General features: G+C 37.4%; 2 protein-coding genes across 3 annotated transcripts in view; one reads left to right on the top strand and one right to left on the bottom strand.

The window, feature by feature from the left end:
• LOC106102147 (ATP-binding cassette sub-family A member 3-like) overlaps window positions 1-9,387 on the bottom strand; it is a 10,958-nt gene extending 1,571 nt beyond the window's left edge. Inside the window, exons 1-27 of the mRNA XM_013281557.1 lie at window positions 9,128-9,387; window positions 8,728-8,827; window positions 8,555-8,649; window positions 8,227-8,332; window positions 7,776-7,864; window positions 7,415-7,582; window positions 6,861-7,077; window positions 6,267-6,434; window positions 5,869-6,062; window positions 5,513-5,650; window positions 5,041-5,173; window positions 4,731-4,885; window positions 4,410-4,637; window positions 4,152-4,290; window positions 3,796-4,039; window positions 3,494-3,555; window positions 3,278-3,387; window positions 2,866-3,091; window positions 2,383-2,664; window positions 1,796-2,017; window positions 1,603-1,725; window positions 1,305-1,529; window positions 1,123-1,226; window positions 814-961; window positions 540-653; window positions 322-455; window positions 90-237 (exon numbers count right to left, since the gene is read on the bottom strand). Of these exons, the coding sequence (XP_013137011.1) occupies window positions 90-237; window positions 322-455; window positions 540-653; window positions 814-961; window positions 1,123-1,226; window positions 1,305-1,529; window positions 1,603-1,725; window positions 1,796-2,017; window positions 2,383-2,664; window positions 2,866-3,091; window positions 3,278-3,387; window positions 3,494-3,555; window positions 3,796-4,039; window positions 4,152-4,290; window positions 4,410-4,637; window positions 4,731-4,885; window positions 5,041-5,173; window positions 5,513-5,650; window positions 5,869-6,062; window positions 6,267-6,434; window positions 6,861-7,077; window positions 7,415-7,582; window positions 7,776-7,864; window positions 8,227-8,332; window positions 8,555-8,649; window positions 8,728-8,827; window positions 9,128-9,295 (4,240 nt within the window). The 5' untranslated portion in view covers window positions 9,296-9,387. The remainder of the gene's footprint in view (window positions 1-89; window positions 238-321; window positions 456-539; window positions 654-813; window positions 962-1,122; window positions 1,227-1,304; window positions 1,530-1,602; window positions 1,726-1,795; window positions 2,018-2,382; window positions 2,665-2,865; window positions 3,092-3,277; window positions 3,388-3,493; window positions 3,556-3,795; window positions 4,040-4,151; window positions 4,291-4,409; window positions 4,638-4,730; window positions 4,886-5,040; window positions 5,174-5,512; window positions 5,651-5,868; window positions 6,063-6,266; window positions 6,435-6,860; window positions 7,078-7,414; window positions 7,583-7,775; window positions 7,865-8,226; window positions 8,333-8,554; window positions 8,650-8,727; window positions 8,828-9,127) is intronic.
• A 263-nt stretch (window positions 9,388-9,650) lies between these two features.
• LOC106102273 lies at window positions 9,651-14,356 on the top strand. Of its 2 annotated transcripts, none has more exons than XM_013281698.1 (15): window positions 9,651-9,832; window positions 10,314-10,417; window positions 10,483-10,554; window positions 10,666-10,815; window positions 11,009-11,207; window positions 11,572-11,742; window positions 11,901-12,064; window positions 12,262-12,393; window positions 12,533-12,634; window positions 12,795-12,962; window positions 13,054-13,179; window positions 13,353-13,444; window positions 13,579-13,768; window positions 14,074-14,136; window positions 14,213-14,356. In XM_013281698.1, the coding sequence occupies exons 1-15, from the start codon at window positions 9,739-9,741 to the stop codon at window positions 14,249-14,251; spliced, it is 1,866 nt and encodes a 621-aa protein (XP_013137152.1). In that variant the 5' UTR covers window positions 9,651-9,738; the 3' UTR covers window positions 14,252-14,356. The 2 variants fall into 2 exon arrangements, with proteins under 2 accessions (XP_013137152.1, XP_013137153.1); XM_013281699.1 differs by lacking the exon at window positions 9,651-9,832 and adding an exon at window positions 9,871-10,008.

Raw genomic sequence — 14,356 nt, 5'->3', positions numbered from 1 at the left:
GCATAACACAGGATGAGCTTTCGGCTTCATATATCTCAAATTGTAATAAATGGGCAAAAACAAATAGCAACAAATGTTAGCTTGTTTACCAATAATTTTAAGCCAAGTGTTTGTTTCACACTCGACATCCTCGGCGGTGAGACCACGGAAAGCCAGCAGCGTTCGCAGGTTCGTCTCACCGCTCCGGAAGAAGTCCATGCCGAATGTCTGATGACTGTAGCCGAGACTGTGCAAATACTGAAAGTAAACATGTTGAACAGGAAACATTTGTATTGGAGAATTATTGAACTGTACAAGAAATATTCAAGGATATCAACATACATTATCTGGATCTTTATTAATGAAATATCCGATGCCGTAGATATTTCCTTTCGTGAGCAAATCGTAGCGAGTTAATACTTTGAATACCGTAGTTTTCCCGCTGCTGTTAATTCCGGCCAAGCCTAGGCATTCTCCTGTGTATTATTAAGTTTTTATAAAAATGACACTTTTTGAACAAAGAGTGCAGGAATACATAAAAATGCGAATAGCTCTCTTACCTCTTCTTAGAGAAAAGTTTATGTCTTTCAAACCAAAGAATATGCACCTAAATGATAAGAGGTAGAGCTTCCAGCACCGACTCGCGAGCATTGTCTCTTTTATAGTTTCGATTGCTGTTCAAATCAGAAAGATAGGAAAAATTTCAAATCGGTACTTAGAAAATAAATTCTAATCTAATTTTGTTAAAAGAAAAACATTTAGGGTCTTTCCGACAATGGTAAAGGAACAAACATTAGTTATTACGTGAAAGATTCATACTTTAAACTAACTCACGCTTTTCGATCGTAGTTCTTACATTCTCCTTTTCAGCAAAAACGTCTGGATTGTCATATTTTCTAACTGGCAGAGGATATGCACGCCGATTTTTCATCTCGTTCCATACCTTCTCTAGTTGTTGATACTCTAACAGCCAAACAAGACTCTGTAAATGTAAAGATTTTTTGCAAGTTAATGCCATTCGGTTTACAAAATGCACTCGTTACATTCCAGCAATAATTTATGTATTAAAAGTTACAATTCAGACGGGTAAAGAAAACACAAAGAGTGGATTTGGTTTAATAAAATAGATACCCATATACTTACTGTGAAAACGATTATCTGGGCAGCATTTATCAATAGCGGTACACCCATACCATCCGACGAGATTCCGTAAGGACTGAACCAGTGACCATACCCCATGGACCTGTCTGAATAAGTTTGTAGTTGGTAGTTTGCTTGGTGTATAAATTTTTGTACAAATTGGGAAGCAAAAATATAAAATCTACCGCAACAAACGTCCGAGGGATAACCCAGCGGTTCTTGCGCCTGGCTGCAGAACTGATGATAGTATAAGCACAACTGGTTGTAGCGCGCCGAGTTCGTCAGTCTTTTGATTGATAGTACGAAGATATACATGGGTAGAAACATGCTTAGGTTGTCCACCAAAAAGAGCATTCCATGGTTGACGTCAAGACTCTCGAAAGCGAACTTAAGTAGATGAGCGTACATACCTGTAAAACGAAGTTTCAGTAATGTATTGCCTACAAAGTTTAAATCACATATAGGTACATAATACTTACTAACCAAAATAAATCAAATGCAGTAAAACCACCAAACCGATAGTCTTCTCATGACAGAAGTAGGTCAAGACATATACGAATGTGAAGAAGCTTAATCCACACAAGATTAGTGCTAGTAAGTAGGCAACTAAAAAAATATATAAATTTAGTATCGTATCAAATTATCAATAAAAATCACCTTTTTCGTCTTTACTAACACATTGTTTCGAAGTTATCGAGCGTGTCATCTTTTTCGAGGATGGTAGCGGCGATAATGGTGCCGCTGCAGTGCAACAGTAGGTAGTGGGCCATGTGGTACGTCAGCGTCACCAGCCAGTAGAGCCCGGACGGGCAGCCGGCCTTCACGTGCAGGTAGCGGGTGTACGCCATCCGCTCTCGGTACGGTAGCATCACATCGTTCATCGCCGCCGATAATATTACTAGTATACATTTACTCAATTACAGAAAGCCAACAGAGGATGGAAATAAATGTTTTTATCCATATCATTACTTTTCTCTACATGAATCTTTTGCTCGTAAATACTCCCGGTAGAAATTAAAAATTAAAAAATATAGCATATTTTACTCACAGATATTTTACCATTCTAATGGTGAAAGAATTTTTGAAATCGGCTCAGTAGTTTTTACGTGAATTGAATATATACAAAAATAAAAATATTTTCTCTTTACAATATTGGTATACTAGGATTTTACGACCGCGTCCCACTTATTAACGTAACATCAAATAACGAACCATTTATAAATCGAGTATCGTACAGTATCGAAAAAGTTACACTAAACTTACTATACACGCTAAAAGATGCGAACATATAACAATATAGTTCGCTCTTCGGCTTTTTCCAATCAAAGTAGCCGTAGATGACGCGCATAGTGATGACAGGCTCTAAGGTAGGCCCAAGGTGCTGAGCAGCAATGATATTGCTAAGCAGATTTAGTCCAACAGATGCCGAATGTTTCACAGTGCTGTCATAGTTCAACTTAGCCTGATGATCGTCTACGTATACGTCGATGATATCTCTCGCGAACGACCTCTTCTGCGATCTACATTTGTCGCAGTCGCAGTTATCTATAAAAGCAAATTATCGAATGTCTAATAATTAAGGATGCGGTCTGAACTCAACCTTGTTGATTGGCATCCCTTTGTTATGAACAAATATTCATTTTTTTTAATAATTTAGTGGATAAGTTTATTAATTGAAATATCATGGATCTACTATTGTTTTTGTTTGCTGGATCTATAAAAGTTTAACTACTAAAACATACGCACGGTGACCAGTTGTGTCTTTCGCTTGACGCAGTATGAGATGTGGGTAGGCGATCTTTAGTTGATCTATGATTTCGCCGAGGTCGCCGCTACTGCTGATGTCATAGGTAGCAACAGGCGCATCAACTTCGTTGTACATATTCAGGTCCATTTTTATATTTGCTAGGTAATGTGGATTATTTAACACGTGAGTTAGAATCAAGCAAAGAGCCAAGGGACATAAGAATTGCTGAAACAAGTTCAAAATTATTTAATTTCTTACTTAAGTTATCTTTGCAAAGCCTCGGGTAGTATTTAGTGACTACTCGTACTCTTACGCAATGATCAATTCAACAATCAAACAAACACATTTTTTTATGGTGTCAAATCTTAAATACTCTATAACAGTTAGTGTATTATAAAAAAAACAACTTACTAGCAACATAAATGGCACAAGTTTTGAAAGACTAAAGTCAATCTGCCTCATGAACAATTCTCGCGTCTGGGTCATAAACACTGGCCATTTCGGATCAAAACAGAACTCCTCTTAAAATAAACAAAAGATGAATATTTACTTAAATTGCAGTTATACAACTTTGATGAATGACATTTAATTTCCAAATACTTGGAAAACTATGTCCGTTGAACTCACCTGTCTTTTTTAAAAATGGAACCCCTTCATGGAACGCATCTATGCAGAGGTCGCTACACAGCCTAGGATATCACAGTAATTTAAATAAATATTATTTTTACTTATCATTAAAAAAAAACCTAAAGTGGAAAAAACATTCAAGTTTAATTTTCGTGTGCTCCAAACGTAATAACTTAGCACAAGCACAGCTTAAAGAATCGAACGGCGAATACAATTGTATAATTTCTTTCAAATTTGATGATTGACAAGACAGATTGGTTAAATCTTAAAGGTCAGTTACCGTAAAAACTGATCTGACTTACTTCATAAAAACTTCTTCCATTGTGACAGTACCTATCCTTATTGATTCTATATTGAGTTTGGATCTGCACGTCTCGAGTCTATTAAGGAGACACGCCATGTCGGTCGCGGGAGAGATTTCATAGACCAGCGTGCGCAGAATCCTGTCCCCCAGTTCCGCATCGGGCGACATCTCGCGCATCACTGAGCTGATCATGTGCAAGTCCGGTAGCTGTCGTGTTGTTATGGACACACGAAACCCCGCGCCTAAATTGTCCAAGATTAGTGGAAAAGTGTCTTTATTGGTCAAATGAATGGAACTGGTATCGTAAATAACCAAAACTTTGGCTGACGTGATATCTTTAGTTTACACATTTACCAATAGCTTTCTTCAGATACTCCGGCGTTGCATAGCATCGCAATATGCCTGAGTGGAGACCCAGAATACGATCGCCCAAGATATCCGCCTCCTCCATATAGTGCGTCGACATGATCACCGTCCGATGTCCTCGGAGTGTCTTGAAAAGATCAGTACAAATAAAAAATATTATTAGAATAAAAAAGCTGGTAACACGAATTAAACAAATTCAGAAGATATATTCTGCTCTGACAATGGAGGTTGGTGGTAAATGCTCACCAACAATATATCCCAGATCTCCCTCCTCGCTTCAACATCGAGGCCGGTGGTGGGCTCATCCAACAGCAGCAGGTTGGCGTCACCGCACAGCGTGCAGCCAACCTGCAGCCGCCGCAGCATCCCGTGCGACAGCTTCTCCGGCGTCCACGTATCCTTAGAATAAAGATCCAACTGCTTCATAAGTTCTTCTGCGTAATTCTGCGCCTTCTCCATCGAATCACCCCTCAACTGCGCAACAAGAAAATATTATCTCTATATGCAAGGATTTTATAAACTCATCGGCAGTAAGTAAATCTTATTGTAAATATTTGTGCTACTTACCATGCAAAAAAAAACTAAATGCTCCCGTACAGTCAAATCGGGATACAAAGTATTCATTTGAGGACAAATGGCAACTTGACGTCTCAAGTCTACTTGACGTGTCAAAGTGTCAAGTCCGTTGATATAAACATTACCCGACGTCTGCCTTAATAACCCTAAAACAAAATTTTCAGTAAAGAATAAATCCATTATAGTGGTAGTTTTGTCTCCTTAGAATTAGAAAGCTCATTAACAGTTCTTTGCAAGAAGCTTTTAAGGCAAATAATACAGTTTGATATATTTAGGTAGTGAAGTAATAATCATAAACTACCTGCAATAATTGATATAAGAGTTGACTTGCCCGCGCCGTTGTGTCCTATAATGACGGTGATCTCGCCCTCGTAGAATGTAGCTGATATATTATCGACTGCGTATATCGTTGCTCCAGTGTTTGTTCTGTACATCTAGAAAAGCGTGTTCTTCTAGTCCTAATTTTAACATCATCTAGTGTCCTTTAAGCGTCAATAGCCTAATGATTTGTGGTACAGACTTTTGATTATGCGGTCGATGGATCAAATCCCGCCATTTTATTGTCGTGAAACATATCCTAGCATAAGCATAGAGCTTAGTTGGAATGGTTAAAGGAAATATGAATAAATTAACAAAAATCTACTAACATTTTTGATTAAAAAAAGCAATTGAACCACACAGACAATGTTAGAAGAATTACAATACCTATTAAAAAACCTTCTCAGTAGGCCTAAATGGAGATACTGAAGCGAGTATAAAGTGAAAATATTAACCTTTTGTAGATTAACAATCTCCACAGCTTCTAACGCTGGTTCTGGATGTTTCTGGAAGTATTTCTCATATGCGGGGTCTTGGTTTGTCTTCAATTCATTATCACATTCAGGCATTGGCGGTACCACCCAATAGTCTTTCTGAAGTAAGTCAAATTCTTTACCTATCCTCCTAGAGTTCTTGCATTAGATTTTTTAAGAGATAGATAATGTAAAAGGAAACGAAGTTGTTTTTACCTTGTCTAATTTAGCAATTAATCAGGGCCCCATTCACCTATTAACTTACAAGTTAGTACTAAAGGAGCATGGGATGCTATTCGCGGACTTTGAGGACAGTAATATTTGGTAAAATCGTGTACCTGCCAAAGAAAGTACCAAGGCCTTTGAATTCCAAACTTCCTCGGCCGTACCAACTCCAAGTAGAAGGTGAGTAAAAAGCACAATATGATCTGAAGAAGTTGCATAATAAAAGAGAGTAGTACGCTGCCACTTCTGCTTCCGTCGTTGAAGCGGTGGAACTCTCCGGACCACGAAGAAAAGTCTATACCACTACCTAAAATACGTGCATGTAACAGGTTACATTATAAAATAAACTGACCACGTAAATTTGTGGCAATGAGTTTGTTAAAATAAATGTTAACTATAAAACCTTACATTTTCAGAGTTAGTCGCTTAATTTCGTTTAAAACCATAGATAGCAGCGAAGCATAGATTTATGGATGTAATAAAATGCAACAGAAATATAAAAAATATTTACCTATTTCACTAGCTACGAATATCTGATGAATAAACCATAGGAATGGTGCGTGAGGCATAAATCCTTTTACGATCAACCCTATAAGAGAAAAGCTTCCAACTTCAAAAACAATGGCAGGGAACCACAAGGCGAGGTACGCCAACATTGAAATAGATACTGTATACCAAACTGAAACGAATACAATGATTTGGTAAAGGAGGTGAAGATTACATAATAAGTCGCTTCATATAGATTTTCATACTAAGTCTACGCTATTTGCAATTCGAAATACAGAGGTTGGTCTTAATAAAATTATTGATCACATTTCATACTAACTAAAGGGTCAATTATCTAATCATGTTAAGTTATACTAAAAAATTATAAGTAAAATTAAAAAAAATATATTACTCACTGACGACGTAGCTTTTTTTATGGAGAAAGAAATAGAAAGTTTTGAAATGGGCCCAGTAGTTTTTGAGTTATTCCAAAACTTACAAAAATACAAATCTTTCCTCTTATAATATTAGAATATAAAAATAATATTAGAAAACTAGTAGAACGTGTGTGTATACAAGTAAAAGACATTAAACGGAATGATTCTAGTATATGTCTCACTGGTCTTCGTGATGTAGCTGAGGACGAATGCGAATGCGATTACTGTCATGTAGTGCAGGAACCAGCCGGTGAACGTGATTAAAGGGTTTGCCTCGATCTGCAGCAGCAGACACACTATACTACTTCCTACAGCCATCATTAGCGCTGGAGGGAGTGAATTCACTAACTGCGACAGACAGATCATCAGCGATGATGCGCCCGCCATCTCGGATATCTCCTGCAAGAAGAAATTATTGAAATAAAACTGGTAGTAAACACTTGGAATCATTTGAAAAAGATTTCTCTGTTATATCGTCAATTTAAAACGTTATTTAGGACTTTAGTTATTTAATTGTAGAAGAATCATGTGTACGTAAATTGGACGTACAAAATAACCGATTACGGTGTACTCTGGTAGAAAATAAAGTTGAGAATAAACAAGTAAATGTAGCAATAAGGATAGCATTGAAACCAGTAAAATTTTTAAAGAGGTCAACGAGAAAATGTGTAATCCCTGATAACAGGCATATTTGTAACAAAATCTTCATTAAATATGACTTCATGAACTGTATTACCTGTATTCCTGTTGTTTTGTCTTCGTTCATCCGCAGCATGATTTGTGTGAAAGACAATAAGGGAGCGATGAAAGTAACAGCGATCAAAGAAAAGAATACGATATCGGATAACGCACGGTAATTGATTAGTGGATTAGCGTTACCCCGAAGTTGCTTCATTGTTATATTCTGAAATTACAGAAACTAAGTATATTCAATAAAGTTTAAATAAAGCAATAACAATGGTTAAAGGTATAGATCGCGTAATTGTGGATTCCATTTCTTCTCTTATTTCCGTATTGTTTAGTTACAAATTACTTTAGAAAATATAGTACAGGTTATTACAGATTTTTGATGGAAAGAACAATTATCGTAAACCCACCTGCAAATCTTCGTCTGTGTTGGCTTTTATCTTTATAAAGCTAGAATCTATAGCCCATTGTAGCCGGAGGAATGATTCACTTAGTTCATCTGGAAATTAAAATTCAATGATATAATTTAATAGGTTTCACCCACGCCATCGTCTGCGTGGAATAAAAAAAAATAAGCATGTAACCTATGCTTTCTTCTAGTCTATGCTCTACATCTATGTCAAATCTAGAACCGTTCAGTTTTTTAGGTGGCAAACTCTAACAAACAGCCGATGGATGGATCTAAACTTTCACATTTATGATATTAATAACAATTTAGGATTCTGTCTGACGTTTTCTTCGATGAGATGCTTAAAATAAGCATAACTTAGGTCAACAATGAAATTGCTTGCTATCCTTTTTTAACGCAAATAAAATAGTTACTTAAATATTTACAGAAACATACTTGATGATCAAACTCACCTAAATGTTCATAATCCCTTCTTCGTGACATGACTGTGAGGTGGTGCGGATTTCTTAAATGTATTGTATAATTAAGATAATCCGGTAAGTATTCACCATCCAGATTCTAAAAAAAAAAACAGTAAGTATACAAAAAAAAAAAAAAACCACAAAACTCGAATAAGTAAAATTGGATATAACTAAGCTTCTATGATTACAATGGACATCTCCGAAACTATTTCAACAGCACGATGTAATGAAGCATAATTATGAGCAATTTAATTTAACGGCGGAAGGTCGCAGATCTCTCACTTATATTTGTAATACCTGTATATAAAACTTGAATTACCTCAAACACAACAAGACCATCGACGGAATGTAAAAGGTTCAATTCTTCTTCGGATTTTATTTCGTGCGATCTCATGTAACTGTGCTCCATTTTATCTGTTTCAAAAACATACGTTATTGATCTAATTTACTTTTTAAAAGCATTTAATCAAAGTACTGGTTAATCGAACATACCTGGAATGGGTTCGTATGGCGGTATATACAGGGTGTCCGCAATTTTTTCAATTAGCCTGCTCGTGAGTTCTGTGTTCGGTGTGTAGACAAGATGCGGCGCCTGCAATGTTCAAATTATTTGCTTAACGTTATTTATAACTACTTAAGACATTACCGTGAACAGTTTCACGGCTAGTCGACCCAGTGGAAAATAAATCTATGAGTTGCTTTTGTTTTGGGCACGTAACTGATAACAAAATGTATTTTGCACTATGAACAAATGTAAATATTGTTCTGCGTTACGGAATCATAAAGTCAGCATTTATTGAAAGCATACTTATTACCTAATTAGAAACATATTTAGAAAAATGGCAATTTGCTACGTTAAGGTTCCCGCCATTCCTGGTTCACAGTGTCTTACCGTTGCAGGAGATTTGAGCGCACTCTCTTCTATGTTCCCCGTACCGCTATGAATTCCAATCAGAGGTAATAACAAGAAGAGTGGAGTGAACAACTCTAGAATTGTCATGCCCATGTGTCGCTTCCTTATTATGTAATGTTTCCACATTAGGACTGTAAATACATTCATATTGTCCAAAGTAAGTATGTAATTTTGATTGTATTTATCAAATATGAAGCGTAACCATAATTTTTATAACATAATTCCTCTGTGTTGTTATTGACAAGAAATATCATTTAATCTGTTAATAGACAGTGACGTAAATTAAGAAACAATGCAAAGGGTACAAGTAAAACCTCTACGAGTTAGCTTTATTGTGCGTTTGCGTAAACATCGAAACATCTGTTTATGCGACATCTCTCTCATTATCTTTACAAAAAGAGAGACAGCATTATGTTTTTCAATTTGTTTACGGACCTTTCGGTAGTGGAAACTGAATTACTATTACAACTTCTTTTCTCTTCAATCTGACAATTATCTTTAATCTGACAGATAGCTGTGACGAAAAAATTGGTTGAAAATAAGGAAATTTCCTATAAAATAAGTAAGGATAATTAATAAACGATAGGAATATGGCACGTAAAGGACAAGTATCCATACAAGAAAATATAGAAACGAATGAGGAATTCCAAGAATATTTGATACATCACATGGATCAGCTTATATGTATGTTTTAGTACACGACGACTGAGTAAATGTGAGTTTTCACTGCCGAAACACTTATAGGAACACAGTAAGAGACACAGGGAGGTTAGAAATAGTTAAGCGCAGGATTGCCTATGACTCCCCCCACCGTCTACCCTCAACTCACGCATGACGTCACGAGGCAAGCGGCAGCGCGAGTATGTTTTTTTCGGCAGTGGATATTCACAACAATATAAACTCTAAATACTATATTACACACTAGCTTTCGCCCGCGACTCCGTCGGCGTGGAATTAAAAAAAAACAAAAGTGAGTAGCCTATATGTTCTTCCAGACTGTCCTCTACATCTATACCAAATTTCATCGAAATCCGTTCAGTCGTTTAGGCTACAAACTCTAACAAACATCCATCCACTATCCGTCCATCTGAACTTTCGCATTTATAATATTAGTATGATAGTTATTAGTTCACACTGGTTTCATTATTAATCTTGTGTTACACAGGTATGGAAGTGTACTCAGAATTTTGTGGCCCGTGCCTGGCCGCGACTAACGCTATCAGAAAGGGCAAACTAGAAATAGGCCAAGATAAAATAGCTATGGGAAAGGTAATCTCTCAATATACTATCTGCAACAAAGGATAATTCAACATTAACAACAATTACTTTTTTAGGCAATGTCTGACAACATCGAAGTCCTCGCCAGGTTTAGAGGCAAGAGCGAACCAGTCTTTCTCTTCATCGTCGTAAGTATGACTTTTAAGAAATCTCTTGTCCGTCTTGATTTATGCAAAAGGGATAAAAACCATCTCACATTACTATATATAGTCTTCTTAGAGTTAAAAGGTAATTTACAGAAAGGTAAATTGACGCGAGCGATGTTCGGCGCGAATGGCATCGAACTATGCCGCATCATCGAGGAGGAGCTGGCCTTCATGGAGCAGGAATTGGTGACCGGCATAGAACGCCCTAAGCAGCCCATTGAAGAACTTCTACCTGTGGAATCTGTACGTTATATAATGCCACTCTTAAGTACCACACTCAAATAGCTCTAGTATCTATTCCAATAGAATTCATATTCCTTAAAGAAGAGAGCTTTGGCTCTTCAAGACCGGTAAAAGAGGCACTAGCCCTCTTTACACATACACTTATGAATAAAAAGTTATAGGTAATATTGCAAAATTATGAACGTTAATACAGGAAAAGATAGAAATGGAATTAAAACAAGAAGAAGAAGCACATCAAGCGAGAGAACGCATACGCATCCTAACGCTTGCCGCGCGCAAGAAGAGAGTGGCAGAGAGGATGGCAAAAAACCTGACGCAGCTTAACTACATCATCTACTGGCCTCACTGTCATCAGGCGCACGTCGATCTCTACGAAAAGTGGGATCTTATTAGTACGAATCCTTAAAGTATATTTTAAGTAGTCCCTAGTAGTCTTTAATATTTAAGCATAAGTCATTTTTTACCATTACAAACACAACCTAGTCTGATGTTTTGGGTTCTTGAATGTAAAGCGACGCCAAGATCATCACGAATTGACTACCGATTAATTGGGACAAATAATTAAGCCAGGCAATAACATCATGATTTCAGAATTAAACAAAGTTTTGAGTGCGCAAAGTTCAAATATTTCATGATTCCATTCTCGGAGACCATTCTTTGCTGGTCGCTGGCTTCCTGAAAGATGTTTTACCAAATCTGTCACGATTTCAGCTAGTTTATATGTAGACTTTGTGTAAAAGTTTGATTTCACATTAGATATTCAGGTGGGCGCTAAGGAAACGATACAGATGACGGAGGAGATGGTGCCCGAGGCGCTTTACATGAGTGACGTGGAGCCAAATGATGCCTGCGTACATGCACTGCTCTCCGGCGAAGTTCTCGTTGTGCTTTTTAAGATGTTCGACTCGGATACGAGGAACTTTGTCAGTACGTGTCTTATTGATAATGTTTTTCAACTCATTACACGAACATCCTGACGTATTCAAGACCTAATCTTTCTGACAAGTAGTGGAAGATATTTTTGGTTTTCTGTAACGTTTACTGTAAATATACGAGTAATAATAATGTTTGATTTCAAATCAAAGAGCTACTCCGGTACACTTTGTACGAGGAGATCCCTGTGCCAAAGGAGGACGTGCCACCGGAGAAGCAGGTGCCGTTAGTGCCGGCTTACGAACGCTACGCCGCCGTGAGCAAGACGGCGCGCGAGGTTCGCCGCGACCGCTATAACGCCAAACTAGAGAAACTGGTGAGCTAACAATACTGTAAACTAACTCTGGCTTTTGACTGTTGTAGAACTTTTTTAAATCACATTATCATTCTTTTTTTCATTCTGTTTAAGACAGCGGAATCAAAAAAAGTTTTAAACAAATTAAACATAAAAAGTAGATAATGAAACAAAATCTCGACTACAGACCGAATTTACATTATTATAAATTATTTTAGCGATTAGAAAAAGAAGAACAAGAGAGACTGGCAGCAGAACAGGCACGGCTAGCACGGGAGGCAGAAGAGGAGAGATTGTTCGAAGAGAAAAAACGGAAGGAAGAAGAGAGGATGGCGAGAATACAAGCAGGGGTAAGACTTTTAACGGAAATAATTGATACGTATCAGGTAGTATAAGAGGAAGCTTCATGCGGCGAAATTGTAATTATAAAGAAATACCAACTATAGATGCTTAAAATTATCAATAACAAGAACATTTGTAACTCGATAGTTGCCAGCTGAGCCGGAGCCGGAACCTGGTGAGGAAGGAGTAGAAGGAGAAGGTGTAGAAGACGAAGCTACTGAGGAACAAGTTCCGGAAGTTTTGGAGGAAGTAAATAAGACATTATTTTTTTATTACGCATAATTCTTAATACATGTTTATAAATAGGCCAGTTTGGAATTCCTTTTCAGTTATTTTGCAGAAATCATGTGCAGTCTAATCATTCGTATGCCATCTGTTCCTGTGTTAACTAAATTTCCTCCTTTTTCAGGAGCACGAAGATCAAGAGAAGGTGGTTGAAGAAGAGGAGGTATTCCACTCCGACGTATCTGTGGAGGGGGAGGACTATATTCCTCCGGGAGGGCTATTCGTGCCGGGACTGTACGCGCCGCCAAACGAATTGGCAAAGGCTAATGGTCTTGCATTCTTCTTTCCTAAAGTAATTACCTTATCGATTGAAAATTAAAGAAACAAAAGTTCTTTGAATGTAATTGTAACTACAAGGTATGATTTTCCTTTTTCATGGGCAGGTGGTGCAGCAGATCACGACGCTGGAATCTGAGCATCTTCCGCCACATGTGCTGGTAATGTTCTCCGTGGATAAGCGGCACGAGGTCCGCGATGCTATGAAGCAGTTCCCAGGAGACATCATACAGGTCATTGCAAACACATAGTTCCGAAGCCGGTCCTTATTGACCTAAATTTTAATTGGTCAATAACATTGCTGGGTAATACCACAACCACACAGTAGTCTGCTGTATGTGTGCCGTTGTAATAATTCTAAAATACTACAATAACTTGGAACACATGATACTGTTTTGTTTAACAGTCTGGTATCTTTATGGGCGAGGATCCTTACGCTATGGAGCATGTTGCTTTCACCGTAAAGCAGTACGATCAGATGACGAGGCTGCGGAAACAGTAAGTCAATACACTAACTTCGACTTTTTTTGAGTTAATCGCAAATAGACGAAACATGGACTTATTAGTTCTTAAAGATTTAATTTAAACGTGTAAGTGTTGCAGTGAATGTACAACTTAAAAATCACCAACAGCCGTGACCGTTTAGCGCTAATGGTGTCTCGCAAGCGTAGTCTTGCCCTGCTGACCTTGGCGGGGCTGAACCCATGTTATATCAGTAGTGATGTAACGTCAGGAGAAAGAGACTGCCTCACCATGTTCCCCGTTGGATATGGTGATGAATATGTTGAGGAGGAGAGTGTCGTTGAAGAAGAACAAGTTGTGGTGAGGATTTCTGTTTTATTTTATAGCTAAAGCATTTGCTGTAGATCATAGATTCTAATGTTCTACTCGTATATACACAGTTGTAATTTTGTTCTCTCTGATAACGTAGCTCTCATTATAAATTACTATTTCAAAGTGACATTTAACGGTCACTTTGTTTCAGTCTCTCCTAAAACATAGATATTACTGAATTCTCTTGATACTATTGACATTATTCATCATTATTGAAGCGGCGGATAGTTACATATTTTCTTTTCTAGTGTGTTGCGATAAGTTTTCTTTTTTAATTTTAGAACATTTTACAGGAAGTTATACCACCATCGGAACCGGAACGAGAACCAGAGCCAGCTGCGGCACCTAAACCTGAGGTATTTTTTAAAATTTCCTTGAATATTTTTATATGAATAGAAATTTTTTTGTTATAAATACTCATTTGTTTTTCAGAATGAAGATGAAGACGAAGAGGGACAAGGTGACGAATAGACATTTGTTTTTTATTTCGGCGCGGACGAGATTCCGGGCGACAGTATGTAGTAACTTACGCCAAAGACCTGAATTTGTGCAATTTCTGTCAATTTTACAAACGTA

This window comes from Papilio polytes, unplaced genomic scaffold (assembly GCF_000836215.1).
Source record: "Papilio polytes unplaced genomic scaffold, Ppol_1.0 DF823923.1, whole genome shotgun sequence".
In the NCBI taxonomy this organism is placed as follows: Eukaryota; Metazoa; Arthropoda; class Insecta; order Lepidoptera; family Papilionidae; genus Papilio; species Papilio polytes.
The sequence above is the reverse complement of the archived record's forward strand: the minus strand, read 5'-3'. Positions and strand labels throughout refer to the sequence as shown.

Coding starts and splice junctions, on each gene's coding strand:
- LOC106102273 (XM_013281698.1), top strand. CDS start 9,739: ATGGCACGTAAAGGACAAGTATCCATACAAGAAAATATAGAAACGAAT. Junction 12,065..12,261: donor ACGCCAAACTAGAGAAACTG/GTGAGCTAACAA, acceptor AAATTATTTTAG/CGATTAGAAAAAGAAGAACA. Junction 14,137..14,212: donor CTGCGGCACCTAAACCTGAG/GTATTTTTTAAA, acceptor TTTGTTTTTCAG/AATGAAGATGAAGACGAAGA.